The sequence below is a fragment of the Electrona antarctica genome, assembly GCF_951216825.1.
Source record: "Electrona antarctica genome assembly, chromosome: 21".
Classification (NCBI taxonomy): Eukaryota; Metazoa; Chordata; class Actinopteri; order Myctophiformes; family Myctophidae; genus Electrona; species Electrona antarctica.
In genome coordinates, this window is record NC_136802.1 from 8,432,332 (window position 1) to 8,448,460 (window position 16,129).

Here is a 16,129-nt window from a genome sequence, read left to right on the forward strand (position 1 = left end):
AACACCAAAAGGGGTTCCCGCCCAGAATGTGAGTATCTTTAATAGTAGAATATGTTTGGCTGATCTCACCCAGACATGCGGCCGCCCCCACCATGGCGTAGAGGCCCGGGTGATGCAGTCTGAATGTGTTAAATAGTAGAATATGTTTGGCTGGTCTCACGCAGACACGCGGCCGCCCCCACCATGGCGTAGAGGCCTGGGGTGATGCAGTCTGAATGTGTTAAATAGTAGAATATGTTTGGCTGGTCTCACCCAGACACGCGGCCGCCCCCACCATGGCGTAGAGGCCTGGGGTGATGCAGTCTGAATGTGTTAAATAGTAGAATATGTTTGGCTGGTCTCACCCAGACACGCGGCCGCCCCCACCATGGCGTAGAGGCCTGGGGTGATGCAGTCTGAATGTGTTAAATAGTAGAATATGTTTGGCTGGTCTCACCCAGACACGCGGCCGCCCCCACCATGGCGTAGAGGCCTGGGGTGATTCAGTCTGAATGTGTTAATATAGTAGAATATGTTTGGCTGGTCTCACCCAGACACGCGGCCGCCCCCACCATGGCGTAGAGGCCCAGGGTGATGCAGTCTGAATGTGTTAATAGAATATGTTTGGCTGGTCTCACCCAGACATGCGGCCGCCCCCACCATGGCGTAGAGGCCCGGGGTGATGCAGTCGGCTCCCACCTCGCACCACTCCCTGAACAGGAACCAGTCGTGGTGGTAGTAGGCCAGCTGCTCCACGGCGATGCCCACGATGCGGCCTGCTATGGCCCCGATGGCCATGCTGGGGATGAACAGGCCCGCCGGAACCTGACCAGGGGGTTGATATACTGTGGTCATTATACACTTTCATAGAAGGTTTTCAAAAGTATTTGAGGAATGTCACAGAAGCACTGTAACTTTAAGAGTCACATGACTGTACTATGCAGCTGCTATCTGTTAACACTTTAATTGCCCGGAACTATTTAATCCATTACATTCATGCGCCCAGTCGATTTATAAACACGGACGCCATTTCCGGACGGACCGGCCGGAAGTTCATGATGTTGTGTAGCAGCTAACAATAGCCACAGCACTCGAGAGTCGATCGACAACAACGGGAGACAAGAATAAATCTATCGAGACTAGCGACTGGACCGCGGAGCGCCGTCTAACACAGGATATTTTTTCAGAAAAAGACGGGATGATTTAGATCGCGATTTATGAACGTTTTAAGATTTTCGTTTTCATCAGCTAAACAGAGGAGGGAGTTTTTCGATGACGCCTCACTCTTGCGCGTCACCGAGGACAGCCCAGGAGGCGCGCCTGGGCTATACAGCCATGCGATTTGTTCTCGTATCAATAAACTTCCTCTTTTCACAATACTTCGTCCTGAGCGTCGGGCGTTACTAATAGAAACTTCGTCCTGGGCGTTCGGAGTGTTAAGATGATTACATGCGTTTCTGATTGGTTGTCTATACCTATGAAATTTATTTAGCGACATGTCAGCCTATTCTGAATCATGCCTGAGGAAGGTCGAAAGACAGAAACGTTGTATTTGACATTAAATAAAAAGCTCTTGAACCAGCAAGTGACAGTGTGCGGGTCTCCTTCCCTCTCTACATGTCTGCAGTCTGCTGCTTTGTCGCCGACGCACCTGTTGTCATAATAGTAAGTAGAGAGGATTTTTTTTTCTTTTGTCTTGAAGGGGCCTGTTTTGCACAACATAGTCTTTTCATTATGTCTTTTCACTATGATCTCTGAAATGTATATGTTTGTTTACCTCTGAGTCACTGATACTTCAGAGCGGTCTAACCTATTCCTTATATGTAACCGACTACACTTGACCACTGAAGGCTGTACTCTTTTCATAAAATCTCTTGATGACATTCATACTTGCCCTTGGGCTTCCGTTATAAACTAAAACGATTTAGAAAAGAAAGCATTATGCCCACAGTGCAATGAAACATTGGATTATCATACCGTAGTTTCATAGTTTATAGATCAGAGTTCATAGCTGCATAATGAAGATGGTCATGATGATCTTGAAGATGATCATAGTTTCATAGTTTATAGATCACAGTTTCATACTTTAACCCATTTAGACTTGAGGACGATTCTAAAAGTCTTCTAAATCATGACAGTTTTCTGAAGAACCTATGTTTCTATGTGGTGCTCAACCTTTTCCATGTCAAGGACCCCCATATTTATCTGAATTTGGCCGCAGACCCCCATCTGACAAATGTTGTTCCAGGGACCCCCTCCAGAAGCAAAGGCACGAGTTAAAATGTTCACTGTGACAGAATATATATTCAATGATTTGCGCCACATTTTAACGTTTTTTTTTCCAAAAATAGCTAAAGTATAGCATAATGCTTGAAACACCAAAAGGGGTTCCCGTCCAGAATGGTAGGTTTAATAGCTCATAGTTGTGTCACCTTGAGGCCGAAGGTGAAGATGGTCATGATGATCTTGAAGATGAGCGCCAGGCAGAGCTGCCACATGGCGGAGTAGACGCCGGGCCCGGCGGGCCGGTTGGGCGTGTCGCTGAAGGCCCGGCTGCCGTTCATCTGGCTGCGGTACTGGCACAGCTGGGAGGACTCCAGCGGGCCGCAGTCCGTGAACAGCTCCTTGATCAGCTCGCTGGTGTTCTGACGAGTGTACGGGTTGGGGAACGCCACCACCGCCGTCACGGTGGCCACCAGGATCACCTCCAGCACCGGGTACTTGCCTGGGTGGGGGGGGGGGGAGGCAGATGGGATCAGAAAAGTTAAAGGTCTGGTTAGGTGACAAAGATGTTTTTGTAATTTTACATTTTCTCTGAATAATTAGGCTCAAACAACTGCTCTGATTTGCCTGTCTTTTTGTCTGTTTTTAGTGCACTGAAACAAATTCCAATCAACTCTGTTGACATGGCAATAAAGTCTTGAATCTTGAACTAAAGAACATGTACACAATTCCATGCTGTATTGATGTTGGTACCATTAGGAGAGATAACAGGCAAACGATCAAAATAACAATTCTTCTACATTCTCTAATTGTGTAGAGTGTAGACTTCTTGTAAATTAACTTAAGTAATGCCGATCTTTAACAATAATTGAACTCTTGGAGGGTAAAATGGAACCCCTCGTAAGGGGTCCACGACCGCGGCATCGATCGGGGCGTTCTAGCGAGAAGAGAGAAGCCTCCCTCACCGAAGCGAGTGGACTTGCGTCGTCGGCACCAGGCGATGTTGGCCTTGATGAAGAAGGCGCCCCACAGGCCCCCGAACACCCCCAGCAGGATGAAGGGGATCAGCTCGAACAGGTACCAGGGCGTGTGGTACTCCACGTAGAACAGCACCAGGCGGCTGTTGCCGAACGGGTTGATGGAGCGCAGCACGAACGCCGCCACCAGGGCGGCGAAGAAGGACCGCCACAGCGTCTTCAGAGGGAAGTAGTAGCTCACCTGAGAGGAGAAGGGTGGAGGGGGTTGCAGAGTTTTAACCCATTTAAACCCGAGGACGATTCTACAAAATGTCTTCTAAATCCTGACAGTTTTCTGAAAAACCCTATGTTTTTGTGTCAGTGGTTCTCATACTATTTCATGTCAAGGACCCCAAAAATGATATGTAATTGGCCTCCAACCCCCATCTGAAAATATGTAGTTCCAGGGACCTCCCAGAAGCAAAGATTTGAATTAAAAACGTTCGCTCTGAAAGAATATATATTCAAAGATTTGCACTACATTTTCGCGATTTTTCAAAAATAGCAGACCTACAAGCTCATAGTGCGGCACTCGGTGCCGTGCTATGAGCTTGTAGATCTGCTATTTTTGATAAATCGCGAAAATGTAGTGCAAATCTTTGAAATCTTTAAATGCTTAAAACACCAAAATGGGTTCCCGCCCAGTGGTTCCCAAAACGTTTTCATGCCAAGGACCCCTAAGTTGACACTAATTAGCCCGCGGACCCCCATTTGAAAAGATATGCCAGGGACCCCCATAAGAGAAGATTTTTACAGCTCTAGCAGAGATTCTCAACCCATTTAATTTCAAGGACCCCCAGTTTGACGTACATTAGTCTACAGACCCCCCATTTAATGGCATTTCTATCTCTGGGACCCCCAATTTATATTGTAAAATCAATGTTAATTTAACTCTGTAGTGTACAAATGGAACCAAATGGAAATTCCATTTGATCCATTTAATTTGGGCGGCTGTGGCTCAGGAGGTAGAGCAGGTCGTCCAATGATCCCTGGGTCGGCGGTTCGAATCCCGGCTCCTCCATGTCAAAGTGTCCTTGGGCAAGATACTGAACCCTACTTTGCCTCCAATGAGTTGGTCGGTGTGAGCTTGCCACCATTGGTGTGTGAATGTGGGAAGTGAGGACGCTGGCGTCGACTGTTCGCCGCTTCACCTCCCAATGTATGAATGAATGAACCATTGTAAAGCGCTTTGAGCACTTGGAAAAGCGCTATAAAAATGCAATTCATTTAAAAACTTTTCCAGTACTGGAAAAAGTTATTTCTAATTTCAAAACTTTTCCAGGAATTTCATGAGTTCCGTGGGAACCCTGTATATGATGTCGTCCCGTTGATGTGGACAGACTTGGAGAGACTTACATATTACATACCTCCTCCAAGCTGAACAGCACTCCTCCTATAGGGGCTCCGAAAGCCACCGACACACCGGCTGCTGAGGCCGCAGAGAGGACCTGAGTGGACAAAACAAACGCACCTCAGCACAGATCAACACCAAAACACAGGTGAGGTGTGCGTGCGTGTGTGTGCCAACGCACGCACGCACGCACGCACGCACGCACGCACGCACGCACGCACGCACGCACACGGCAGTGGCAAATTTCCTGTGCGGCAGTGCCTCATTTGGATAAAAGCGCTATGTAAATGCACAATTATGCTATCACACCCAGACGCCCTGTTGAAAGACACCCTGGTTTATATGGAATTAGTGGCGGGCTGCAGCCTTCCTCTCACCTCTCGTTTCTTGGCTTCGTTCTTGCTGTACTTGGGGAAGAGGTAGGAGAAGATGTTCCCACAGCAGCAGGCCACGTGCACCAGGGGGCCCTCCTTCCCCAGGCTGAGGCCCGACGCCACGGCCAGGACCAGCGTGATGGTCTTGATCATCAGGGTCCACTTCCCCAGGTAGCCCCGGATGATGAACCCGCTCAGGATGGTCTTGATCTGGGGGAGGGAGGGAGGGAGGGAGGGAAGGAGGGAGGGAAGGAGGGAGGGAGGGAGGGAGGGAGGGAAGGAGGGAGGGAGGGAGGGAGGGAGGGAGGGAGGGAAGGAAGGAGGGAGGGAGGGAGGGAAGGAAGGAGGGAGGGAGGGAGGGAAGGAAGGGAGGGAGGAAAGGAGGGAGGGAGGGAGGGAGGGAGGGAGGGAGGGAGGGAAGGAAGGAGGGAGGGAGGGAGGGAGGGAGGGAGGGAGGGAAGGAGGGAGGGAGGGAGGGAGGGAGGGAAGGAGGGAGGAAGGGAGGGAGGAAGGGAGGGAGGGATGGAGGGAAGGAGGGAGGGAGGGAGGGAGGGGAGGAAGGAGGGAGGGAGGGAAGGAGGGATGGGCAGAGGTGTTGTTTTTTGGCAGCAAATTTTGATTTTAGTTTTAGTCATAGTCTCTTGAATAGTTTTCAGTTAGTTTTAGCCACATTTTAGTCACCCGGAATATAGTCTAGTTTTAGTCGACTAAATATCATAAGATTTTAGTCGACTACTGTAAATCTACAGTTGATTTAGTCAAACAAAATGTATTTGGCGGGCCTTGATGCCGTCGTAATGACTGTTTTTTCACTTGCTGAAAATAGCCGATCTACAAGCTCACAACGCGTCGCAGCGAAACGCGTTGTGGGCTTGTAGATCGGCTATTTTCAGCATGCAACTAATTGTAAAATGACTTATAATGGATCTCTTGTCCACTAGTCCCTTCCTAACATTTTAGTCTAGTTTTTATCTGTTGACGAAATTGTCGATATATTTAGTCTTAGTTTTAGTCATCATAGCTTAGTTTTCATTTAGTTTCCATTTAGTTTTCATCAGCGAAAAAAGGCAGTCGACGGACATTTTTCATCTTACTTTTAGTCGACAAAATCAACACTGATTGGCAGAGGTGAGATTGGTAGGAGGGAGAAGAAGGGGAAGACTCTTCCATATCCCTCTCCAACACTGCTGTTCCCATGGCAACATAAGGCCATGTTCCAAAAGCCTCAGAACACTCACTTCAAAATGGCTCTCCACACTCAGAGAGAGTGCAATTGCACACTTTTCTAAAGCGTCAACAGAGCTATCCACACTCATGCAGCGACTGCAATTATCCCTTCGCTAAACTCACAACCCAAAAGGCGATTGTCAGAGTGAATGCCAATCCATGTAGTTTAGCAACCTTTGCTAAGCTGGGCAAATCTTCATCACCTCATAGCTGTCAGTGTTATTTTGCATGGCTGTGTGGTTGAACACATACACAACTTAACGTTGGGAAAGTTACACGACTCATCCACCCAGGTGATGGCAATAATACTAATCACCGTAGTCTGACCGTGCATTGCATGTCGAACGGTCGTTAATGTTGATGTTGGATACCGTTTCTCCCTCTGTCATTTCCTCATATTTCTAGTTTATTGAAATAATGTCACGCACATTTATCCAGTTCAAAGCCTACTGCAGGCCTTGTTGAGTAGATTTAGAAGACATTTTGAAGCTCTTTCAACTGAAATGATTCATAATTTATATGGAGAAATCCCCATCATTTAACATTTAGCATCTCAATGGGGGACAAGGACAGCTTGCCATGTCTCCTCACTGCTAACAAGAACGGGTTGGGGAGAGATTTAGCGAAGGGCAAATTACACACATCTCCAAAACGTCAACAGAGCTGCAACATCCAAACTGTGACAAAACCCCATTTCAATACAGCGGCGCCTGAAATAATTTTGTTCATTCAGCTGGGAAAAAAATAAAATAAAACTTGTGTGACTTTGGGGGTTTATAATATGAGCTGTCAGGTATGAATACATTTGAAACCATTATCATCAATATCTTTTCATTTCCGTTGACATTTCCAGCATTAGTCTGGAAAGATTCAGACACTCTACTTCCTGTGCTGCACCTTAGACCTGGCAGAGAATCAATAGATGGCACGTTTAGGCCGAGTCGACACCAGGACACAAATCAATACTCTACACAGCAAACTCATGAATAAGCTGTGTTGCAGCGACTGACTGGGCTGTACTCCAGACAGAACGGAGTAAGAAGCGGAAACGGTCTAAAAGAAAAAAAGAGATAGTGCTTTTATCACATGACTGAGCACAACTAAGCACTTTGTTGGAAAAAGAAACATCTAGCCCAAAACATGCCAAAGTGGAAAAATATCCTCGGGGTCATGATCTTATCTCTGCCAGGCCAGAGATGAGAGATAATATTTCCGAGCATGTCTGTCCCTCTGACTGACTGACTGACTGCCCGTGTGACATTTAAATCACATAATTAGATCAGTTAAATTTTTTTGTGCGTATGTGGGATCTTGAGATCAGCTCACCAGGGGCATGTTGTGGGCAGTCTGCGCACACATATTGTTTAACCCATTTAGACCCGACATCAAAATTAAAACAATGTCTTCGAAATCCTACAAGTTTTCTGAAAAACCTATATTTCTATGTCAGTGGTGCTCAATATTTCATGTCAAAGACCCCAAAAATTATATGTAATTGGCCGCCGACCCCCATCTGAAAATATGTTGTTTCAAGGAACCACCCCCACAAGCAAAGATTTGAGTTAAAACCGTTCGCTCTGAAAGAATATATATTCAAAGATTTGTGACACAATTTTTCAAAAATAGCAGATCTACAAGCTCGTAGATCTGCAATTTTTCAACAGCTAAAGCATAATATAATGTTTAAAACACCAAAAGGGGTTCCCGCCCAAAATGGGATAAACATTACACAGTATGACTCTGCGACCCATCATTACAGAATGATGTAAATATGCTTAATAATAAACCATCAGTCTTATTTACACAAACTGCAAGTCCAGGACCATTCATCTCATCTTTACAAAACAAGCTGATATAATTACACACACACAGACACACAAACACAAACTGTTTAGGAATTGTGTAATATAATAATAGACCACAGTAGCTATTCGGGTCCATTCACTTGCTTTCCAGAGAGAGCAAGAGAGAGAGAGCATTTACAATCAATTGAGGCATTTAGCGGATGCTTTGATGCAGAGATTTACAAATCTCCTCCTAACCTCGCATCACCAGGCTTTCCACCTTGGAGGAAAGCCTGGTCTGTGTTACTAAATTGCCGTGTTGGGAGCGGATGATATCATTACGTCATCATGTTGTAGTCATTGTTTTGTATAGTCATCAGGCTGGAACCCTCAATCTGGAACTTCCTTTCCCTCAAACCGGAAGAATAATGCCTTCCCAATACAAGCTGCGAGAGAACGAGTCACGCTTTATTTTTTCTTCCCGGTTTGAGGGAAAGGAAGTTCCAGATTGAGGGTTCTGGCCCGGTGACTACAAAACAATGACTACAACACGACGTAACGTCCTGACTGGATCACAAACTCCAAATGGAATGCTGCCCAGGCTACCGTCCGCCTCAGACACACAGGTACGGGTGCACCCAGCAGGGATCGGATTAGACAACTAACCTATTTTCCTACTTAGCCTTCGTAAATCAGAGTACATGAGAGAATCAGAAACCACCACACACACACACACACACACACACACACACACACACACACTTCCACTGGCATAACCTCCCCGCACTGGCAATTAAATGGACAGCCACAGCCAAGCAGCCTTTTGTTTTTCCACAGGGATAGCCTAGTAGTGGACAGGATGGGAGAGGAAAAGGTGAGTGCTGGCATGGACCTTACCTCGGGGATCCCCGAGCCGCAGGCGTACGGGGCAAACACCTTCACCAGGCACACGGCCAGGAAGGCGAAGGACAGCGCCCAGTAGATGTACATGAAGTAGTTCATAATGTATGAGCCTGGGCCCTGCGGAGCGAGAACAGGACAACAATACAGTGGTCAGTGATGTAAATAGGTTTTCAATGTAATGAGTCCCGGGATGCAGGGATGGTCTTTTAGATGAGTCCCAACCAGGGACATTTTATGAGTCCCACTTCAATGACGTTAGGTCGAGTCATATTTTGCCATTTTTACAAATTGCAGTATTTACCTCCCATTTCATATGATTATACAGAAACAGAAAAAGAAATGATTATTATAACTAAAGCTAGCAAAATAAACTAGAATACAAAACAGTACAGTAGTGCATCCCGTGGATGCAGAGGTCGTTGTTTTATTGCGTAAAAAGAAAATTGAGTGGTGGAAAAAGTACTCACAACTTTTACTTAAAAGTATCAATACCGACGCCTTTTCATACAGTTACAATTATTCAGATATACACTTATTACACTGGTTATTATCGGCATTGCTGATCGCCTACATTCCTACAACATAAATTCAAAAGCAACAAATCAAAGCAAAACAAAACATAACATAATATTAATATATCCCTTACTGGCTGTACATGGCTTTTTTCAGGTCCCAGGCTTTTTCTAGATAGCTTGCAAATGTATTAAGGCTGTCAACATTATCGTATTAACGGCGTTAATTAATTTAGTTAATTAATTGCGTTAAAATATTTAACGCAATTAACGCATTGTGACGGCCCGAAATGGTCCCCGAGCCGCCTGTTCCTGACGCCTGTCACTCACTGTTTGAAATGCCCTGTTGATTTCGCCTGGTGTGCGAGTGTGGACGTTCGTTCAGCGTTGGACCTGGGTGTGTGGACGAGGAAGCCAGTCCCTCGATTTTCACCGTGTTAGTTCACTGCGTGTCTGTGTTTAGTCCGATATAGTGGTGACTCGGGCTTGTTGAAGACAACTTCCCCACAGAGCTGCAACCCTCAAACGCGGGCGATCATAAACCACTGACGAATCCCTGCTGCCCCGCATCTTGATCTTTCTTTGACCTTTTTTTTTCTTCTAAATTTTTATCCCACGATTTTGTAACCCATTTTTCACCCCTGTGTCAATTATAATGTGATCCTGGCCTCTACACACCCTCTGTCCCCTAGTCCCCCCTTTCTGTTGGCTGTCACGCACGGCACGGAGCGGTGGTATTTCACTTATTTTATTTCAGGCGCTTGTTTTGTTGTTTTCGGGGAGACATTAAAAGCCGCCCTGCACGGTTCATTCTTTGACACACTCGTTGCATTGCGTGTTGCGTGACAAAGGCTATCTTTTTGAAGTTTTTGGATCTGGAGAATTCATTGTTTGCCGGTCACGGACAAGCCCGTGGTACGAGTCTTATTTATTTTCTTTATCTATGAACTGGGGAAGGGAAGGGGATTGTGAAGGTTTATTGTGCGCTGAAAAGGCCGGCCGGGTTGAAATCAAATGAATTCACGTGGTTGAAGGTTACGTATGTAACCCCAGTGTTAGGAGTTTCTGAATATATCTTTTGTTTCTTTTATTTATTTTCAACCATTCTGAACTGTTGACCTTTGGGTTTATGAACTGTGATGAAGTGAGTTGTTTGTTTATGTGGGTTGAATTGCTTCACTAAAATACTTGAAACTGACTTGAAAAGTTGTTTATTTCTCAATACAAAGGGTTTATATGCAAGTCCTGTGTCGGTTGCAAACTGTTAAATCTTCTTAGGTCTTGCAGGGTTAAAGCTGCTATAAGCAATAATATGTCACATTTTTAATTACCCTTTTTGTTTTTTTTGTTTTTTTTTAGACAGCCAGCAATGAGTAAAACGCTCCCAAAACAAATTTTGTCTCTGTGACACATCTAGGGGCCATGTTCCTAGAAGCTTTGTCATTGGTCGAAATGACAAACCACAATTACGACGCATTGTGAGCTTTAGATCGTAGTATTTTCAAATGGCCAAAATGTATATAGGGCTGAAGTTGTTAATGTAATAATCAAAATCTACAAATAAAAGTAACTAAAGCCGTCAAATAAATGGAGAAAAAGTGCAATATTTGGATCTGAGATGTAGTGGAGTAAAAGTGTGTGTGTGCGTGCGTGCGTGCGTGCGTGCTCCTACCTCAGCCTGTCCCAGTATGAGCTCCGCCCAGCTCTTCCACTGGGGACACTTGTCCCTCTCCTCAAACGTGGTCTCATTGGACGTCCAGCAGCACTGCTCGTGGTTGAACCACATGGCGCTCAGACACACACCCTCCTTCAGGTCGTTCAGCCAATCGGCGGCGATGTCAATCAGGCCGGCCAAAGCACCTGATTGGACAAGAAGAGGAGAAAAAGGTTTGAGAAATGTGCTCATGGAATAAAGGAAAATAAAATCTCATGACTGAAAACGTAATTATGATGTTTAGGTGTCATCATTCTAAAACTGTGTTGCTGCTGTTGTAAATACAACATAGCTGGCTACATACAACCAACCAGTTGAATAAATCACAGGTTGAGGCATTAACCTTTGCTTTTATGACATTTCTGAGACCATTCATGGAAGATGGCTCTAAACATGTAAGGAGTCCTTACATGTTTCCTTACATGTTTAGAGCCATCTTCCATGAATGGTCTGGAAGAGTATTTAAAATGGTCCTTACTAAGGACCATTTTAAATACTCTTCCAATTTAAAATAACCAGTGTGTGTGTGTGTGTGTGTGTGTGTGTGTGTGTGTGTGTGTGTGTGTGTGTGTGTGTGTGTGTGCGCGCGTGTGTGCGTGTGCTGTCAGATCTGTGCGCTGAGAGGTCCATTAGACCAGTACATGGTTCCCAAACTTTCTATCTCAAGACCCAGACTCAAGAGAAATTAGACGTTTGCCCGGGACCGAAACTAGTGACAATAGCAGATCTACACGTTCACAACGCATCGCGCCGCGTTGTGACTCCAGCCCGTAGCACTTGCCCTAGCCTTGACGACCTTACAGGCGTATTCAAAGGCTAAACTTAAGTAACTTAGATAGCATTTTATGTAGACATAGCACTCTCTAGTGTATACGTATAGTTTCTTTATACATTTAGGTTCTTAGCTTACGTATGATTCATTATGACTATATTTATGTATTTGATGTATTACCATGTTTATGTTCTTGCTTACTGTAAATCGCTCTGGATTAAAACACATTCCCTGCTGGCATGTTTTCGGGCACCTCTGTAGCCCTTGCCAAGCAAAAACTACAAATGTGACCGGCCATCTTAAACCGGAAGTAAGAGTCGCATCCTGTCCGTCGCTCAATCGGGTCCTAAACTAGCATGCAACACGATAATATGCTAACCGGAGCGTAGCGCGAGGGTTTTATTGCCATCCGAAGATCATACTTTATCTCATTTCACCAAATCTGAGCTTTAATTCCGAGATAAACTCTGCTAAAGAACGCGACTATTATGGGACTCTATGGAGATCGGATGACCGTTTTTCCAAAAGTTGTTTGTTTGTTTTCTCTCGTCCGTTTCAAGATGGTTGCCGTTTCAGGTCATACACGCCTGCCGTAAGAGTTTTATTCAATGTTATTTTAGGAAATACTTTTTGAAATATGTTAGAATGGCGACCCTATAAACATTGGTACGCAGGAAAACTGCATTAGACAGATAACGGCAGAGAGACAACCCGTCTACTGTGTGTGTGTATCAGAGGAAGTGAGGCAATGTTTGTGTTACCTGAGGACATGCTTGTGAAAAATCACCGACAGGATTGATATGGGGAGTGTGTTTGTACAGTGTGTTTGTATGCGTGCGTGTGCGTGCGTGTTTGTATGCTTGCGTGCGTGCGTGCGTGTGTGTTTGTATGCGTGCGTGCATGCGTGCGTGCGTGCATGCGTGTGTGTACAGTATGTGTGGGCACGTGCGTGTTACCTGAGGCCAACCCTGTGAGTGTCACGACCAGCCATCCAGACCAGGCGTCGTACATGGCCTTGGAGAACTCCCATGCGGACTCCTTCTTCTTACTGTTAATCTACATGCATGCACACAAAGAAAAAAGAAAAACAAGAATTATTACCAGACAGTGGCCTTGTGGTTAGAGTGTCCACCCTGAAACTGGGAGGTTGGGGTTCGATCCCCGGCCGGGTCATACCAAAGACTGTAAAAATGGGACCCAATCCAAGGATTGGATTGGGGGATCAAATCAACAAATAATTCCCGAGCGCGGCCCGGCTGCAGCTCACTACTCCTTGGCTGCGGCTCACCGCTCCAAGAGATGGGTCAAATGCAGAGAACAAATTTCACTGCGGTAACGTGTGTGACAAATCGTACAACTTTGACTTTGATTATAGAACAGTGGTTTTCAACCCTTTTCATATCAAGGCCCGTTATTTATTGGGCATTTGAGCCACAGACCTCATCACCATTTGATGACATTTAGCCTCACAGATCCAAAACAGAATATTTTGTTGTTGGATAAGATTTTGTCCACAATTCCATTGTGGACAAATTGATGTGGTACCATTAGGGGTGTACGAGCGTGCGTGCGTGCGTGCGTGCTACAAATTCTTCATGGGGGCTCGAGCCCCGCAGTCTTGTTTAGTGTTTTTATTTCTCTGTATTTTTCTTACATTTGTCTCAAATGCATTTGTATTATGAATGTATTTTTTTCAATATTGCACCTGTTTTTATTGTGCAGTGTTATTTTTTATTGTGTTGTGTTATTGTTTGTCATGGACCCCAGGAAGAGTAGCTGCTACTTCGGTGGCAGCTAATCCATCTGAATAAAGAATAAAGCCCCCACAGAGATGACGTCACTGGCTGCAACGAACGATTATTTTTCATAATCGATAAATCGGCAGATTAGTTGTCAACAAATTGAATAATAGATTCGATTCGATTGCGATTACTCGCTGCAGCCTCACCTTGCGGTGTCTCTCGCGGTCCTTGCATTTCTCGCGGACCCAGTCGATGGTGTGGAAGTCATCATAGGTCCCCACACCCGGGATGGGCTCCTCCAGGAAGTCCAACAGGTGGGTGGTACTGCTGGCAACCCCGCCCCCGTTAGACATGACGTAGTTAGATGCTGAGCAGGAGAGAGAGAGGGGGGAGGGGGGAGAGGGGGGGATTTATAGGATTAATGAGAACATTATGAATAATGGTATTTGCACAAATGTTCAAGAGTTTTCAAAAATCGCAGGTATACATGGACACACCAACCCCCGACCCCCACAAACTGGGGAGTCGGGGGTTGGTTCCATTTGTACACTCTCAGAGAGTTACAGACCTGTAATTTGGTTCCAAACTTTCATTTAGCTGGGGACCCACTGGAACTCCCTCAAGGACCCCTGGGGGTCCCCAGACCCCACTTTGAGAACCACTGGTCTAGAGTAGACAGTCACCTCAGTGCTGCACGGTGCATTCATTCATTCATTCATTCGCTGTCTCAAGTATCTCAGTAACTGTGTGAGGCTAGATTATCCACATCATGTGTAATGTTGTGTCTTCCTCTGTAATGTATTTTTGTTTGTCATTGATGTTTTATGTGTGGCTGTAGCTGGGGTGAAAGCCCAAGACAAATTTCCCTTGTGGACAATAAAGTTTACCTTGACCTTACCTTGACCTTGATCTGGCACATCAGCAAGACTCAAGGCTTAAGGTCATGGAACACAGTGTGACTCATACAGCTGTAAAATGCAACATCCAACCAGGTGTGAAGGTCATTGGCTGGTGGCTATAAATGAAGCAAGCCAGGGGTGAAGGTCATTTGCTGGTGGCTATAGTATAAATGAAGTAGACGACTTGGTTGGTCTAATGAACACTTTCATTCCTTCTCCGAGGTTCAAATGAGGTTCTACTGTATTATTTCCACTCTGGCCTTGTTCTTTCTTAGCTTAGGCTGCTCTTTTTTTGAGGCAATACATCAAAATGACAAAAGTTCAAAGTCACACAGTGAAAAGACCACTACACTACTTAGTAATAGTCTTAGTACAAAGCCCCAAGGTTCCCATGGTTGTGTGATTTCTTTGAAATTGTAGCGTAACAGTTACTTATTTTTTCAAATGTTTCAAAAATAGCAACTATAAAAGCCTACCTTTACACGTCACTGGCATACGACAAAGTATAAAAGATAGTATGTACCATTGTATTACACCAAAGCATGGCAAGCAATATGTGGTGGTCACTGGTTACATGATAATAAACAGTACTTTTGACCCAAAACCTTGGCTCTCGTCTGTTATACATTTTACAGTCAAGTTCTTAAGAACTAGAAGTAGGCTAATTACAGCCTAACGTGCATGTTTTGCTCTTAAAATTAAAGATCACTAAAACAGTGTTTCTCGACATATAAAAACATACAATGAACTCATTTCAGATATTAGCGTATTATAGAGAGACATCAGGACACCAAAGGGCAGAGAGGAGACATGCTAGACAATAAGACAGGAGTCTGATTCAAATTTGTGGGCTTCACGCTTACAACAAGGAGCATATGGTGAGGTCCGTGCACTAACAAGTAGCACTGTGTGTTTGGGCCACGATGTCATGGTCTTATGCTAAAAAATGCAATACAAGTAGTGACTTGCACAATAACACAAAACTGTCCTCCGATGTTTGAATAGATTATAGGCAGTAATAGCTCAGTGCTACTCAAACTGTACGTAACTAGTACTGTAGATAGTACAGAGAACCATCCATCCATGACTAGGCTTAACTAGTAGTATCGATATTGTGATATGAGACTAGGTATCGTCTGTGATTTTAGATATCATAATATATCTTGTAAGCTGCCTAGCTAAATAGCCTATCTACAAGCTCACAACTTGATGCATTGTGAGATTGTAAATCGACCATTTTCTCTATTTTTATTATTTTCACAGTATTATTGCCAGTGACAATATCAATAGGTATTTGGTAAAAAAAAAAGTTTGATTTTGTCAAACATCAGCCCCACTAACCGGTATTCCATCACGTGTCACAAAGGCAACAGACGGTAGCATAAACGTGAATACAGTACACTACACAGAGTATAAAGACACACACACAAAGTTGTAGCCTTGGGGCTCTGTCTTCTCTGCCTGTTACTGTATGTGGAAAACATCACAGGCCATAACACAACATCACTGCTGTAGCCATCTTGCTCTGCGATCTCTAAAGCAAGAAACATGTAGCAGGGAATGTTGCATTTGGTAATCCCGTACCATTAATGGAAAACAGTTGTATTCTTTATAGGCCTTTTATACTGTAGGC

At 44.8% G+C, this 16,129-nt stretch overlaps 1 protein-coding gene across 6 annotated transcripts in view; it reads right to left on the minus strand.

The window, feature by feature from the left end:
• Window positions 1-16,129, minus strand: part of clcn3 (chloride channel 3) — a 73,613-nt gene that overhangs the window by 16,297 nt on the left and 41,187 nt on the right. For all 6 annotated transcript variants that reach the window (XM_079491035.1, XM_079491031.1, XM_079491033.1 and 3 more), the window contains 9 exons: window positions 13,804-13,964; window positions 12,812-12,911; window positions 11,042-11,229; window positions 8,852-8,974; window positions 4,947-5,153; window positions 4,586-4,666; window positions 3,168-3,420; window positions 2,412-2,704; window positions 618-804 (listed from right to left, as the gene is read on the minus strand). In XM_079491035.1, the coding sequence (XP_079347161.1) occupies window positions 618-804; window positions 2,412-2,704; window positions 3,168-3,420; window positions 4,586-4,666; window positions 4,947-5,153; window positions 8,852-8,974; window positions 11,042-11,229; window positions 12,812-12,911; window positions 13,804-13,964 (1,593 nt within the window). The remainder of the gene's footprint in view (window positions 1-617; window positions 805-2,411; window positions 2,705-3,167; window positions 3,421-4,585; window positions 4,667-4,946; window positions 5,154-8,851; window positions 8,975-11,041; window positions 11,230-12,811; window positions 12,912-13,803; window positions 13,965-16,129) is intronic.